The sequence below is a fragment of the Motacilla alba genome, chromosome 2 (genome assembly GCF_015832195.1).
Source record: "Motacilla alba alba isolate MOTALB_02 chromosome 2, Motacilla_alba_V1.0_pri, whole genome shotgun sequence".
NCBI classification, from domain to species: domain Eukaryota; kingdom Metazoa; phylum Chordata; class Aves; order Passeriformes; family Motacillidae; genus Motacilla; species Motacilla alba.
The window spans coordinates 55,220,924-55,237,985 of record NC_052017.1 but is presented as its reverse complement, the minus strand read 5'-3'; the positions used below and the strand labels follow the sequence as shown (position 1 = coordinate 55,237,985).

The 17,062-nt window shown below is 36.7% G+C and overlaps 1 protein-coding gene across 2 annotated transcripts in view; it reads right to left on the bottom strand.

Moving 5' to 3' along the window:
• Positions 1-17,062, bottom strand: part of PDE1C (phosphodiesterase 1C) — a 351,275-nt gene that overhangs the window by 10,207 nt on the left and 324,006 nt on the right. For both annotated transcript variants that reach the window (XM_038125944.1, XM_038125952.1), the window contains 4 exons: positions 15,907-16,027; positions 14,560-14,735; positions 10,974-11,270; positions 7,626-7,700 (listed from right to left, as the gene is read on the bottom strand). In XM_038125944.1, the coding sequence (XP_037981872.1) occupies positions 7,626-7,700; positions 10,974-11,270; positions 14,560-14,735; positions 15,907-16,027 (669 nt within the window). The remainder of the gene's footprint in view (positions 1-7,625; positions 7,701-10,973; positions 11,271-14,559; positions 14,736-15,906; positions 16,028-17,062) is intronic.

The window sequence follows — 17,062 nt, the reverse complement described above, 5'->3', positions numbered from 1 at the left end:
AGAAATATGCATCATAAGTTAATTGATCTCTTTTATCAGTATGTCTAATGAATGAGAAATTTTGGAGTGATTATTTTTTCAAAGAAAAAAAATGTTATTTGAAGGTGCTTGCATTCTCTTTAAAGCCAGGGAAAACAAGAATAAATGCTCTTGGGAAAAAGTTTTGAATATTTGTTTAGTAAGTGAATTTGAATAACATCACTCCAATTTAACACATGACTCAAGTGCATAACATCAATTTTTTTTATGATGAGAAATAGCATTAGCATAGAAGGTATCTTGGTTTTGAAGCTTTGACACATAATTGTGCCTAAATCATTCATGAAGCTAAACAATTTCTAGTTCTTTTCACACTGATGTTGAGTTTTATGTTTGCTTGACAGTTTGCATTCCACTTGACCTAGGATAACATCAGTTATGAAAGAGATCAGTTTTGGTTCAATATCTGTTATTTGACTTATGGAATAAGTCAAATAACAGCATATTATGGAAATATATAAGCAGATAAAAATATAATGAATACACTGGCAAAGGTTTGGTTACACAAAGTAATTACTGAATTTCCTGAATTAAGCATGTATGAAAGAAATTAGATATTTACTAGGTAAAGCCACCAAGAAAATTAGGTGCAAAATCTTATTCTATATTTGATAATGAAACATAATTCAAACCTCTGCATATGTTTGGGGTAAAAGATAGATAATTATTTTCATAAAGAGATATTCCATTGTGGATGGAAACAAGAACCCCAGCCCTTTTCAAGGAGCAAGGTGGACGAGTTGTGTGATGGGTTGACCTTGGCTAGACACAGGGTGCTACTCTATCATTCCTCTCCTAAGCTTGACATGGGAGAGAACATATAAGGAAAGGATCATGCTTTGGGATAGGGGCAGGGAGAGATCATTAACCAATTACTGTCACAGGTAAAACATACTTGACTTGGGAAAATTTATTTAATTTATTAATAAAATCACAGTAGGCTAATGTGAAGTAAAACCAAATCTTAGAACATCTTTCTCCCACCTCTCCCTCCTTCCTGGGCTTAACTATCTATTCCTCCACAGGGAACACGAGGACGGAGATTGGGGGTTAGAATCAGTTCTTCAAACATTGTCTCTGCTGCTCTTTCCACCTCAGGGGAGGACTTCTCATATACTACTGATAGGCTTGTCCTTGGTGGGTGGGTCCATCTTGGAACTGGCTGGGAGTGGCTCTGTCAGACATGAGGGAACTTCTAGCAGCTTCTAAGAAAAGCCACCCCTCCAGCCCTTCCTACTAAAACCGTACCATGCAAATCATAGAACCTTCCACAGGAAGAAGGATAATCAAAGTCAGCAAAGTTTCTTGCCACATATGTGAATTAGAATTTTGTAATAAGCACTGGGCTTCTTTGGCTGAGTGACTAAAACAAAAAATTAGGATAATGCCTAGCTCTGGGTAAGATGCAAGGAATTGGTGTATTTCTTGCATGGCAGAAATACATGGAGATTGGGTTTGGGTAGGGTAGTGGGATGAATAGATAGAAAATAAAAGATCAAGCTGAGCTTTTCATCTAACTAAAAATGTTTTTGTTTACCATTTACTTAATGGTGGATAAAAATGTGAAACACCATTTCAAAGCAAAAATTCTCATTTTGATTTTTTCAATATGTGTTCAGTTTTTGACAGTCACTTGTTTTTAATTACACTTAAACTCCTAAACACTTTAGCCTGACTCAAAAAACCACTTTTCAACTGATAACACTTGTTGAATTTCTTCTATGTTTGTTATCGCCTGCAAGTACCAGATTTTGAAGTTAGGAAAAAAGGAAAAAAGTGGTTTAGAAGGAGAGAAAATAATTAATAGCCTAGTGATGGATCAATTAATGATGATAAGTAATAAAGATTACACTTTTCAGTCATGAGTATCTGTGTACCTGCATGTTGCTTTTTTGGGATGGGATGCCACACCTTATAAGAGTCCTCCTATCTTGTTCCTGCAACTGGTATGCTCAAATTGGAAGTTACCTATTCTGTGAGTTGTTGAAGATGCAATCTAAATGTCACCAATGTCTTTTGAAGAGCCATTTCAAATTCTTCCTTCTTCTCATGAGAAGACATGATCTTGTTTCTCTTTCAGGACTGTGTTGCATCAGGAAAAAGAAGCGTGATTGTCACTGTACCAAACATAATTCTTGCAGCTGGCAGCAAGGAGGATGTTCCACTTGCTGAAGTGGAAAATTTCTATGCATCATTGCTCAGGCAAATTTTCCTAAACGGGATAAGGACTATAATAGAAGCAACATCACAGCTGTATTCCCTGACTGGTGCAATAAATTATTGATGGTGCAAAATCAAGGAACAATTTCTGCAATGCACTGTATAAGTTACACATTGCTCCATGTCTCTAGGACCCTGAGGAACAATGCAACCATATGTCATCTCTGAGCAGAAATATATCTAAAGGACCAGAATTAACATGGAAAAATGTTCCCCATACAGATAACTACTCAAAAAACCCTAGTTAAGTTGCCTCCAGTGATGATTTTTTTTTCACCATGCACTTGAATATTCCAAATACTCACCTAAATCAAGACACATGGAACTCCCAATTTTTCAGTTTGTCATATAAAGTGGAATCAAAAAGCAATCCAGCATCCTAACAACTGTGTATCTAGGCTTCTATGAATAATAAAAAGCAGGCTAAACAAGAGACACATGAAAGTCTCAAAGGAAAACCAGGTGCTTTCCATAAGACTTACAAACACACACAAAATGGACATGTCGCAAAATCATCTGCATAATTATAAAAGATACCTTTCTAAATATTCCCTGTATTCTCACCAAGCAGGCATACCATGGTGATGTACTGTTTGCCCTGTCTAGATACTAACAATGTATTTTGCACCTAGCATCAAAGAGCATGTTTATCTGCTATTAAAACAGCATAAAACCTTCTTCAGAATGCATTCTTCTGTGCAAATTCCAGCTTGCTTCAGATGCCACTTGCTAAATTAGAAAAACAGTTTCTTTCAAAAAAGCACAAAAAGGATTTTGAAAAGCACAGAAACTATTCCACCCCCCAGCTGTCCTGCAGTACTATGGAACAATTGCTCAGCAGACATAGATTACAGTGAAATATGTCTTTTGGGAAGGCAAAATGCCTTCATGTTTCAAAGAAGTTTCTCCTGAAGCTAACAAGTCTTTCTTTGTAACTTGAGGCCACAGCTGTATTTCAGGTAACAGGCCATAAAAAAGAAGTGAGAAAAGAAAGGAATTTGTCTTTAGTAAGTAGACTTAGACTACTCAGACTTAGACTACTCATTCCAATTTGCCTGTACTGCTGGATTGTGACACATAATATGCAGAGCACTATCAAGCAGCAAGGAAAAATATAATGTCTTTGCCTTACAAACTGAAAGGGATTTTTTACTTCTGACAATAATGGAGAGATCAGTTTATATTTCAAAGCAGAATTACACAGGGCACCATTATTTATATCACCTGTAATTTACCTTTTTACCTCACTCAAGGAGACATAGACAAATGCTCTTTATTTATATGTTTGAGCAACCTGTTTTAAAACAACATCAGAATCATGAATATTACATAAGCAGGATTTCATCAGACATCTCCTTAGTGCTCATTGCTATGGAGTGGTCTTGGCTAGATTGACACATACAAAAATTGTATCTTGCAGAAGGCTGCAAAGACAGTCAATATTCAATGGTTGAGAAGTTTTGACGAACGAAGCTGGGAAGAATCCTGTTAATTCAACTCTCTCTGAATAATTGTAGAGCCCTTATCATGGTGTCTTCTCACCACCATGTTCCTATACCAAAGGCATTGTCAGATAACATTCTGTGCCAGCTACTCTGCCACTTTATTTTTGGGACAACTGGGACAGAAAGAAATGAAGGCTTTAACTTAATAATCAGGGAAATTTTCACTTCCTGATCGAGAAATCATTATCAAGAAAAATTAAGACTGAAAGGTAGCTCTACATGTTGGCTTAGGCGATGTACAGAACTCAAAGGAAAAGCTTTTAACTACTGATAAGCAACATTATATATTTAAAAAATCAAAATAAAGAAAGCTAAAACCTCCAGCTCTGAAATAGAGTCCATATATTAAAAATTCTACATGTAGTATTATATTACATTATATTATAGTGACTATATTCTATTCTAGTGTGTTGCACTGCATAAAAGAATGCAGTACTGAAGCAGATCTGTCAAAACACACGCTTTGATTTGACCATGAGGTGGCAGTACTGCTCATGACATAGCCAGAGCACATTAGGCTTTCACTGTTATGTTCTAGCTATTGAAGAATGCAAACATCCTGTATATTTCCGTGCTAAAACATGCACATTACCACTAGAGTAATAAGTTCCTAGGACAAACAAAGAAAAAGGGAGCTTTATATTTATCTACAGTTGGTAGCTGAGAGAGTAATATTTGATTGAATTGACTGTGTTTCCTCCAAAACAAGAAGCTACACTGAAAACTTTGCATTAACATTGCAGCATCTTTTCCCAGTGAGAAAAAAAAAAAAAAAAAAAAAAAAAGGATGTGGTAGAAATTACCTGTGAAAGTGTTAATCATGGGATCATACAATCAGAATAGTTTGGATTGAAAAGGGACCCTTTAAAGGCCAAAGAGCCCAACACCATAATGGTGAGCAGGGCCATCTACAACTAGATCAGGTTGCTCAGAGCCCTGTTCAACCTGACCTTGAATGTTTCTGGGAATGAGGTTTCTACCACCTCAGTGGACATAATGTTCCAGTGGTTTGCCACCATTACTGTAAAAAATTTCTTCCTTATGTCAAGTCTGTAATGGGGAAGAGTATTTTTTTTTCATTTGCTGTTAGTTTTATTAGAAAAGAATATTATTTTTTCAAAAAGAAAGGTTGGAATGTAAAGAAAAATTATGTCCATGGGCTGCTTATAATTTTCCATTCAAATACTTGCCAAGCAATGATTTCACATGAGAAAATTCAGTTTTCCAAAATGGTTTAACAATATTCTATCCCACAGGAAACACTTGTGCTCATGATGTCTCTGACAGGTATGTATCTTTATTTGTGTAATGGCATCCCCATATTTATTTTCTTGAAACTGAGGGAAAGGGCAGTAGTGGGTAACAAGCAGTATCTCCCACAGGAAAAAAAAAAACAAAAAACCAAAAAAAAAAAAACCAAACAACAACAAAATTATGAAGATCAGATTAACATGAGAAGAAGACTAGTCACTAGGTTCCCCATGTAGTAGAATTATTTTGGCATGTATATATGCCTATAAGTAGATATTACAATAACTTCCTTTGTATATAATTTTAAAAGTGACTTGGATACATATCCTACAAAGATTTATGCAAAATACTGTCTGCAGCTTTCTTTTCTGGGTGCAGGATGCCTGTGCAGTAGGACAGAGTGTTGTCAGTTGGGTTCAGGACTTCAGCTAATGCAAAAGGGTAGTGGTGAGAAAGCTAAAGCTCTTATTTTAAACATACACAAATAGGCCTGTTTAATACAAATATTCCCAAGAACAAAACAGAGGTTTTAAAACCCAAGTACCCTTGACCCTGAAAAAAGTCCATGCTGAGTTTCACCCACCAGCAAATTACATGTGGTGAGAACATTATAGCCATAATCTCAATCTTTCTAATTCTTTAATCTTTTTTCCAGCATGTGACGTGTGAAAGACTATGCACTGGCACAAGAGAAAGCATATGTTCAATTAAACATTTTAGTAGTCTGCAAACAGCTATTTATAATCCATGGATTGTGTTCCTTTCTCCACACCCCTCACATGGCTGGTAAGGACATTCGCTCTGAAGTGGGTAATGTATAGAACAGGTTGTGCAGTATTTGGCAAAGCAGAAGTGCCATTCCAGTGTTTTTCTTTGTAAGGTGCATAATTCACAGTATTTTTTTCTGATTTTTATCAATTAGATAATTAGCTATAATCTGCCTCTACACTGTCTGAATGAGAAGCAGTCTGCCTACAAATTGTTTTTGCATGGTTAGAGTTGCTTATTCACTGTAATCAATCGATCTCATGGTACTAGTCTTTTCCCTAAAGAGATTAACTTAGCTATCTCCTACAGGACAATAGATAACAAATATAAATAACACCAAAGATAAGCAGCTTGCAAAGACCAAAGTCACATCCTCAATCTTCAATCTTAAGTTACTATGACACATTTATTTCTTGGTCCTCAAGCCCAAATAAATATATGGCCCTAATCTTTCTAAGACCTTAAGAGTGAAGGCCTTCAAATGCAACTTTTTCTTCAAAGTTAGAGAGTCATGGGTTTACTCTCTTGGCTGAGCTGGTGCTCTTGAGTCCTCCTAAAAAAGCCCCAGTGTTTCTGCATTCACCTGGTCATGCAGGGAAGTACCCTTCCAGCACAACTGCTGCTCAGCCACCACCCATCAGAGTAAAGAGAGCAGTCATTCTGCTCCTTAATCTTTCTGGAGTCTTGATAGTTACATACGGAACTGCATATACTCCTGAAAATCTGAAGAGTCACATGTTATTTCAGTATTTAGGCTTAGTTTCTGCATGACTGCAGTAAGAGCTGTGATTGGTACTTGTTCAAGACTGTTTTTCCTGACAGACGTTTAACTCAAGTATATAAGTAACATGACCTCTTAAAAGAACTGAGTTTTTCTAAACAATTATTACTAAGGGGCCTCTTAAGAAAAAGTACATGATTATGTGTCTGAAATTAATACATGCTTCTAGATGAAATTTTACTATGTGTTTAGTTGAGGTATTATATTTTCTTACCACTTTGCTACTAGGGCAGTAGGAATTTAAATAATTTTGATGGTTTTGACCATCAAAACAAAGTACTGTATTATATATATTTAGGAATAGTTACATTTCAGTGAATTTCACTGATACATGCACAAAGAAAATGCTAGAAAATTTGTTCACATTTATTTTTCTACTTAATAATTCATCAATAGTCTTTAAAGCAATGTGGGTTCAGATACCGTCTCATAGGCCTGTGGTACACAGGTGAGGAAGTGCAAAAGTGTAAACACACTGCAGAACATAGAGATGTTTTTCCAAACTGCTGAGGCTGCTAAAATGTCTGTGGACCTCTACACTAGGTTCAGACTCACTTGAAATTATTCCCAGATGCCCATGAAACCATCCAGTGGCTTGGGATTGCTACAGTTTAAAAATGTTTCAGCAGCCTCCCTTTTCAATAGCATCCTTAATAGAACCTCTTGTGCAGCATTTTTTTCAGTCTGTTTTCTTCATGTCCAATGTGTCCTTTTCTTACAGACAGAAGAATACAGCCAGAAGAAAGTCAGAAGGATAGAATCTCAGAAATCTGCATTTCCTAAGCAACTCTAATAATCCAGGATTTTTCTTTCAGGCTCTGCACAAAATTTGATGGATAAGGCTTACCAGCAAAACTTAGTAGTACTAGGCATTATGTGAAAGGAATGATTTTCCCTCATAATGCTCAATGGCATTTTTCAAATCTAATGACTGTTTCTGTTTAATTCACTTCTGGTTACCACACAATTTTTTTGGTTTTAGAATAAACTGGAGATGTTTAGGAAACAATAGATTGCATATAAAAATGGGTGTCAAAAATGCAAGAAAATGTTATCCTTACCATCTGTTTTCTTTGATTCATCCCCCAAACGACACTTATCTTTTCTGTCCAATTTGTTGTCTTCCTTTAATTCACCTAGAAAGAAGCAATAAGAAACACTATAAGCATTTTAATACTTGTAACTCAATGAAATTGCAACACCAAAGAAGATATTGTTCTTTAGTAGGAAAGGTCTGAGTTCAAAAAGAACTTAATTAACACATTTCAATAGAACAAAGCACCAGAAAAAATGTATCCAACTCCTACAGATAAGCAAGTTTCAAAATCTGCTTATAAATTTCTTCTAATTATCAAAACCTTTTAAAGTTATATGCAAACTCACAATGCCTCTGACTGTATGTTGGCCATTAAAAACTTGATCATAAGCTTCATTTCAGAGTCTGAAACATTCATCCTTTCCAAAGAAATAAGAACCTGCAAGGCTTCATCATAAATGTCTGTTTTAAAGAACCATCTTAGATTCCCTAAACATGCCTTTGTAATTTTGCCTTATTTTCTCTTACCAGGTTCCTTTTATCCACTGATTCATTTGTGTTGGTATCAGGGAACAATCATCCTAGCATTGATCATTGCCTTTAGAGTCTATGTAGCAAACAAAAAAATCAAGGCCTTTGGCAGAGCAATGGTTCATGCAAAATGAAAATAGCAACTTAAGATGGGGTGTATTTTATGAAGCTAGGAATGTCAGCCAAGAGTGACTCTTTTTTCGGTCCTCTATTAGCCATACAGCCAAGACATCAGACCTTACCAGACCATCCCTTATTTGAATGAGAATGTTGAATGCTAGATCAAATAAAAACTTAAATGGAAAGCTGTAGCAGAACAGAGCTATTTCAGCTGCAGTATCCAAACAGCAAGAAGGGTCTTTTTCCTTTTGTGATGTACACCTCAACACAAAAAGCTGTACAAGTCTCACTTCAGAATTTTGAACATGTGAGGCTGTATTACAGTGATGCTTATTCCATTTGTATTACTATTTTTGGTACTATAACTACTTCCCAGCCTTTGGATCAAGATTAAAGGTATTAAGTGTTAAAGAGGATATTATCTGCCTTCCAAATACTCATGGGCAGTGGTTATTTATTTTTGGAACAGCTCAAAAAAAGAAAAATTGTAGAGAAATGAGATCTACCTCTTCCACAATGTGCCTTAACCATTAGCATACTTATTATTCTCGGATGGTAGTGGATCAGTTCTCTCTCCAATTAAGTTTCATCATTCTATAAAAGAGGAGTGGTTTTTAAACCCTAAAATATTTAACAAGATGGAAGCAAAGCATGTTCTGTTCAGTTTTTATTCAAAATTTTTCATGTTTATCTTCCTAAGCTCACTGTGTGGGTGAAAAAAAGAATGTGAGATAATACAGGACAACCAGCACCCTCCACAGCTAATCACACTGCCACTGACTTGGGGTCTTTGTACAGAGAGGTTATGAGCAGATCCAACAGGTTTAGGTGTCTGTTTGATTAAGGTGGTCTTTAAAAAAAAGGGCATAGTCTTCAGCAACTGAAACTAATATGCACAGAGCAAAGCACAAAAGTATTCTTGCATTTCCTCCACCATCATACAGCTGATGGTAATGATGAGCTAACAAAGCTTTTTTGACCATTGCATAAACAAGTTGCTTGACCCTGTGTGGGTGCAGGAAAAAATGCTGAACGTCTACACATGCACTGTTTCAGAGTTTGATCTCTCAGAGAAAGCACAGGGCAGTGTATGACAGAGAGACTTCAAACTCACCTGGTAACACAATTTTTGAACTTTCAGTGAATATTATGAAAAGAGGACTTTTAAGTAATGTAATATCTACCCTGTCATACTGCCAGCATCACAGCAGAATAATGATTGTAATGATCTTTTTGAAAGGGATTACAGAGGCAGAGAAATAATCAGACAAATATATTAGATGAGATATTAACATATAGCCATAAAGGAAGCTGTGGTAAATCTAGATATATGAATGTTAAGAGTTCATCAGTCCCCAGAGACTCTGCAGTGATTGCTCCTCCTAAAGGTCTTATCCCATAAATAAAGTAGAAGAATTTCTTTTCCTGAGGATGACACTAATTTTCAGAAATCATTATAATTCCTTTCAGAGCAATTTTGACACCTGCAGCAGAGATACATTGTCAAAAAAAGTACTAGCAAAACCACTCGAGCACACTTATTCCCATATTGTTAGAAGCATGCAAATAAAAGATTGCGGAAGAAAAGTCTGGTGCAGTCTAACTCGCATTTCATATGTCCGTGACCTTTTTTGTCTTCCTGAGGGACCCATTCATGTTCACGCGTGTAACATTGTCTGAAGAAAAATCCCATACACTGGAGAGAATGACAGCTTTGATCCCACAACCCTTCCAATCTAAAAAAAAAAACCCTAATTACAAAGGAATTACTGGGAAAGGCCAACAACCCTAAGAATGATATCAGGAATGTTTTAAACAGAATTTCTGCATCTCCTGCCATCTAAACTGCTTGAGCCTGGACTTTCAAAGCCTAAATGCCCATTCAGTCTTTTTCTAAAATGAGGCTTCTAAGTGGTTTTTCTGCTGCTTTTGGGCTGCATGATACTAGCCAAGTTTGTGGCCAACATGTGGCTGTAATGCTATTTTTTTATATTGGCTCCAGGGAGCAGGAGCTGTGCAGGAAAGGACTGTGTAATGGCCAAGAGACAAGTGATTTCTTCTGTTGGGTTTAATAAGTTTTTTTAATGTTTAATGGAATTTGAAAACATGTTTTCCACCTTCTTTTGGGTGCAGAATAGGTTTCTTATTTTAACTCAGTTCCACAGCAAGTTAAAAAAACTGGAATAAAATTTCTGTCAAAAAAACCCTCAAAAAATAAAGGCTAGTGATTGTCCTTATAAAAAAATAAACTGAACAAAGGAAGGATAGATAAAATAAATCCTAAAAAAAGAGTGGAGAAACATTCTCTGTTATGAAAAATATTTTGATCTGAGGCTCAAATCAAAGATGCATTTAATTCACTTTAAAATGGGTTTAGAAGCCAACTTTGGCTTCTCCTGTCAGTTACTCAAGCAATGACGATGTTCATTGAAGCAAGTTCTTTGTTTCAGCTTTCCATGCTCTGTAACATAAGAGGCTACTTCAGTTCCATGAAAAAGCTATTTTTTCCTTTTTTCCAAGCAGGGATGGTGAACCCCATCTACAGAAGAACACTACTTGGAATTTAATTTAGTTTCTGATTCCCATATATAGGTGACTATGCCTATGTTCAGGAAGAGACCCTGGGCCCAGGAATGCTTTTTCAGAACATCAGGTTCCCCCATCACTAAAGTGAGTTACTGGTTTTAGGGCTGGATTTATGTTTCAGTAGAAGAGAACTCACCATTCTGGACATGCTGTTTCTCTTCTCCCACAGTATGATGAGGATCCATTTTCGTATCTGTCCTAGCTGCCTTTTTCCCTTGATAGGCTTCGTGTTTGCTCCTACCACTTTGCCAAGTGCCATTTACAGGGTTCTTACTGGAATCTGTCCTTTTGATTTCCCCAGGATTTGGTTCTTTGCTCTTTTCTGTCTTTGCTTCTGTGACATCTTCACCTGGCTTCCCATCCTGTTCATCTCTTTCCTTTTCATCTGTTCCCTGATAAGCATTTTCCTCTGCTTCTCTCTTAGCCTTTTCTTCTGCATCCTCAGCAAAGAGAGAAGCCAAGCAAGGAAAGAAGTCACAACTATCAGTCAATTTGACAAGAACAACTCATGTATCTAAATCTACTTTAGCTTTTCACATACAAACGAATTTACTTAGATAAATGTAGGAAATGATCTGACAACGGAAAAAGAACGTAAGAGGACATTTAACAAAATATTCTGAGAACAACCCCCCTGGTTGTCCTAAATGTATTTTATGTGTATGTCCTTTTCTTCCCATTTAAAGTTCGCCTTGAAAAGACGAACTCAAAATTCTTGAATGGCAAAAAGAGATACTAGATACTGAAGGCTGTAGGGATGTCTCACAGATTTCACGGAATATTCTGAGTTTGAAGGGATCCATAGAATGCAAATCTTGAGTGAATGAGCCATTCTGAGGTCAAGCCCATGGTCTAAACAACTGAGCTAATCTCAGGGTCTCATGGTATACAGAAGGATTCCTCTCATTTGGGGATCTGAAACAAAAAGCTTTATTCTGCACCTGAACCCCAGGACAGAGCTTTGTCTCAGGAGAATTGGGCTTGCTACAACATCACTGCACAAGTGTCTCTTGTCAAAAGTAGTGTCAGAAAATACTTTATCTAAATGATGCTTTGTGCATTAGAGTGTTTGTTTTGTCAGTTCTTTTGTTTGTTGTTCTTTAATGATGACCATTTAGGCAAAAAAACAACAAACAAACAAAAAAAAACCAACAAAACAAAACAAAACAAAACAAAACAACCCCAAAAAAACAAAAACAAAAAAAAAAACCCAAAAAAACCCAAAAAAACCCCCCCAAAAAACCAGTCAGTAATTATCTCAATTGTCTCACACAGTATGAGAATTTTTTTATAAATATCATACTCAGGGTAAAAACAGCTCACTGAGGCTTCTAGGGACAATGCCATTACCAAAGGGAATACAGTATTTTAAAAATAATTTATTATAGTATTAGCTACAAAAATAGTGCTAATAGGTCCCTTCCTTTCTGATCCCCAATTTCTATTTGCTGTCAACAAACAGTAAATGTTTGTGTATTCTCTTAATAATAATTGGTTTTATTGGCAATGCATCTTCACTGCAAGACACTAGTTTGTCAAGGGTCAGCAATTTAAGCCCCTGCTGTGTGGTAGGCCTTGCTACAAGACAGGCAAGGAGGGTGATGCAGAAACTTGCTGCAAGTCAAGAGAAAATAGCAGCTGAGCAAAGATACTGATGCAAGTGGTCTGGAGTCCGAAACCAGTTAATTAGTCCTTAGCCCATACAAAGATATGCTGGGCTGTACGTTTGTATAACTCTTTCAGGATTAAAAAATATGCATGCTTATGCTGCAAAATGTACCTTGAAAAACATAAATTATGTAAAAGTTCCGCACAGGTCTGTCTTGCACATAGGATTTTTATACAGTTTATGCTTAGTCAAGAAAATAGATATGGTACATGGTGAAATTAAATTCTTAAAACTAGTTACCTGTATTGTAACTTCATTCACTCATCCTGCTTATATCACAAGACACTGAACATGTTACATGCTTTGCTTTTTTGGTTAGTTTTAATTTGGTCCACAGGGAACTGCTAGATATTAAGTAAAACAAAAAAACCAAACAAAACCAACCAAACAAAAACCCACAAAAAAAGCAAAAACAAGCAAAAAAACCCCCCAAAACACACAACAGAAAAAAAACCAAAACAACCCACACACAAAAAAAGCACCAAAACCAACCAACCAAAAAAAATTCCGTGGGAAATAGATTTTGAATTATGCTTTTGTTTTCATCTTCGTGGAATGCCTATAAAGTGTTTTTCCTTAATGGCAAGTTTTAATCATAAAGGAAAACTTATTTTGAATGACATGATTTCCTGCATCTTTAGATAGGTCTTTCAGTTGGAGAGGAAAAATCTGCTCTGGCACTTTGGAGAACTGTGCCAAATCCCTAAAGTCACAGTCATATATTACATTTAAATCAAACTCTTTCCATGTACAAGAAATAAAACAGCTCCATTAAATAAGGGATTGAGCAACAACCATTCAGATCAGAGAATAAATTGTATCACAGTTTCATGGAGAAAAGAAAAAACAGTGATATATTCCTTCTTTTTTTGCTCCAAATCTGGTCTAAATCACCTAAGGGCTCTAGGATACCTTGCGCAATCATTCATACCCTTGAACTGAGGGAAAATTATACCGAAATAATTCTCAAAAGATGGCTCTCAGTATTTCCAAAAGAACTCCAATAATAGAGATTTGCTAATGTCTAATTATTATACATTATAATAATGTCTAAAATAACCTGCCAATTGTTTCTCCTCTTAATGGTCCAGGATATTTGAATAAAAATATTTTCCTTATTTTGCAGCTGCAGTAGTCTTCAAAAAACTGCTTTCAGCTATATACTTTCTTAGCTAAAAACAAGTTATCATAATTTTCATTTCTGTACTCTGCATTGTCTACAACTGGTTCATATGTTTTTTCAACTGCAGTGGCCAAAACTGGACATGGAATAACACTGAGGGCCTTGTCACTGCTGAAAAGATGAGAAGAATGCCAAAGGGGTCTTAGAAGCAAAGTCTTTTGAGGGATTTTTTTAGTGTATGTATGGGGGGAATGCTGCTTTGCTTTGTTGGCTTTTTTCAGTGGTGGTGGGATGTTGGTCAGGATGTTTTTCAGTTTCATGACAGTATTGAACCCTGGTCAACTTTCAACCAACACAGCCCTCATATTCTTCTGAAATGTTAGCAGTCCTTCCCCGACTGATGACATCACACACAGTTTCAGCTTACTTTCTAATTAATTTTCCAAGTTATCACCAGAAATATGAAACCAGCTGTGAGTAGAGAATGTTCTGTCGTAAGAGGAACAGTCCTCTGAACTATCCTCCAACTACCACCGATCTCTAAAAGTACCACCCCCTTTCAACCTGAACAATGAATAAATATATAAATATATCTATATCTATAAATATAGATAAATCTATATTTACAAATACCATTTCAACTATTTTTGCACCCGCTGAGTCTGATCTGTGACTTTAGGGGAATTCCCTTTAAATTTTTTCTCTTCCCATTGTTCACATTCTCTTTGTTATGTACACTTAGCATAAGATGAAAATAAAGCACAGATGAGTCACAATGTTCCTGTCTTTCTGAATTCAGAGTGGATTATTGAACTCAACAGGTGGATTCTTTCAAACTAACAGTTTGAGAATGATTAGACTAAAGATGAGTTTGAAGAAGAAGAGGTCAACAGAATTTTATTCTTTCACTAAGAGAAGCCTGGCTGTTACCTTTGGTGGCTTGTGCTTTCCATTTCTCCCTGTTCTGCTGCACCACCTCAGTCCAGGTGGCTTTAAAACATTTGAAGTCCACAGTGAGTATGGAGCAGTTGAGTGAGGCATTTCCTTTGGACCCGGTGCTCTTGACACTTGATCTTTTTACTTCAGAGGGACTAATGCTATTCAAACTAGGACATAATATCACAAAACATAGAAGAAATCAGCATCCCATACACTCAAATACAGATAAGAAAAAATAATGGCTGAAAGTCAGATAACAGGGCTACCCTGGAAAAACTAAGCTTGAATACCTTATCCTTCCCATCTCTGCCACTCCATTACAACCAAGGTTAAAGCAAAGAGTACAAACCTGAGCCAGTATTAGAAATAAAGGGCTGCTTTCCCCCCCATCTTATTTTTTGGCATTCATGCTCACTAAGTGATGTAACTACTTTTTTTGTGTATCTCCACTCCCTAAATATTACTGGAGAGTCAGCCAATTCTAGAAATCAAATATGTCACAGAAGGAGTCTCCTAAATTTCACCAATGGCAGGTATTAGGCACAGGTCAGTCTCTGTCAAGGGCTTGGTGACCTCACCCGAGGGTTAGGCATTCATTTCTGTTACAGATCCTACAGTTGACTTTTGATGCTTTATTGTGAACATTTTAACAAAGGCAGCAAGATTACTGACATAGAAAGATATTAGTGTTTGGTCTTTGTTTGCCCAAGAGCAAAGAAGTCACCTGGGAGAGTGAATCCTGACTTGATAGCCCTACTCTAGGGATCACTAGCCACGTGGCATTTGAATTCCAAGATATGCCTTGTCAATTAAACTACTAAAATAGCAGTATCTCTAAAACAGCAGTACAGGTTGAATGGTTCAAGACTTCCTACACCTAAACTCCAGGCAAATTGTGGTGATTCTTTGCACATTTGCATAACCCTAAATAATGTCACAAAAGTGTGCTTATTCTTTCCAGCTATTAAATCTGTTTCAATCCCATTCATACTTCTAGGCATGGAGAAGCAAGTGCCTCCCAATTACTCTCATTACATTCTCTATGACATTAGTGACTAAGGGAGCACTGAGAGTGTATCTGACTACATGGCTACGACCATTTATGCTCCTTGCCTTAGAAGGTATGACTCAGGCTGATGCCACCCTCCTCCCTCTTGGAACTCCTCCAGACTGCACTTTCCCTGCACAAAGTCACCTCACGAGGTGAGCTGCAGTGTTGACAATGCAGATATGGGTCTTTAAGCCACAAGAAAGACATACACTGAAGAGGGGGGAAATCAGGGCAGTTGATTGCAATGGCAGCTCATAGAGTGAAGGGACAGGAGCAAGGTTACACACCTGGAACGCCTAAATCCAGACATGCCAGAGAGGGAAGCTTCATCAATTAGTGGAGTCACAATTTTCTCTGTCATGTCGGTCAGCACAGTAAAGGTGGGTTCCACAATGAAATCAATGAAACCTGAGCAGAAACACAAGCAGAGTCAAGCAGGCAAGAGCAAGATTTATGTAGAGTCCCTGCTTCAGTGAATACAGATGACCACACTGTAAATGACAGTAAAAAAATTATACCTTGAAAGAAGGACAGGCAAATACTAGAAAAGGAAAACTGAATTATACATTAATCCCTGACCCAAGACCCTCAATAGGGCATGAAATGAAAGGAACTTATTTAAATATTGGAAAGAAATTCTGGCAAATCAGAACATAAACTCATCAAGACTTGTTTTATAAGAAGAGTAGTGTGATATTGAAACCAAATTCCTAGTATATTTTGATAAAACTTAAAAATAAATTTTACCTTCAAAGAAGAACTCTCTCAAAGAAGAAAATAATTATAACAGCAGTAATACCAGTAACCTTGAACATCTCTTACTTACAACATCAATATGTTGCTGTGAATTCTCTCTCCTCAGTGCTTGGCCAGTTTTTTCTTGTTGATAATAAAAGAGACCTAGATGTTTTTCCCACATTTTTAATATAAAAAAAAGGGAAAAATAAAGACCAAAATATTTTCTACTAAAGTATACAGTTTGACAGAAATGAATATGGGTCTGATCTGAATGTCGGGAAGTGCAGACTGAAGAGCTCTGTGGACATAAGGTTATGAGATGAAGGAAAATCTAAATTGGATGATGTCTTGGTTTGAAAAGACAGGTGTCTGCTAAGGAAGGCAGTAGGCTCCCTTGAAATAAAGAATTTAAACCCCCTCCCTCTGAATTACTATAATTTTGAAATTAAGGTGCTCCTAGACAAAGATATGGGAGTAGGAAGGAACAACAGTTCTTCATTAGGGAAAATATAAAAGTGGAATAAAAGTGCAGTAATACAAAACAACACTGACAGAGTCAGAATGTGACCTGACTCACTGTCAGTCAGGGTGGTGGTAGTAGTCTAATTAAATGGTGGCTGCAGTCCTCCTGGAGTGATAGATGTAGTTCTGTTGAAAGCAGTGATCGGGTAGAAGGGTGTAGTTTTCCTCTGAAGATCCAGTGGT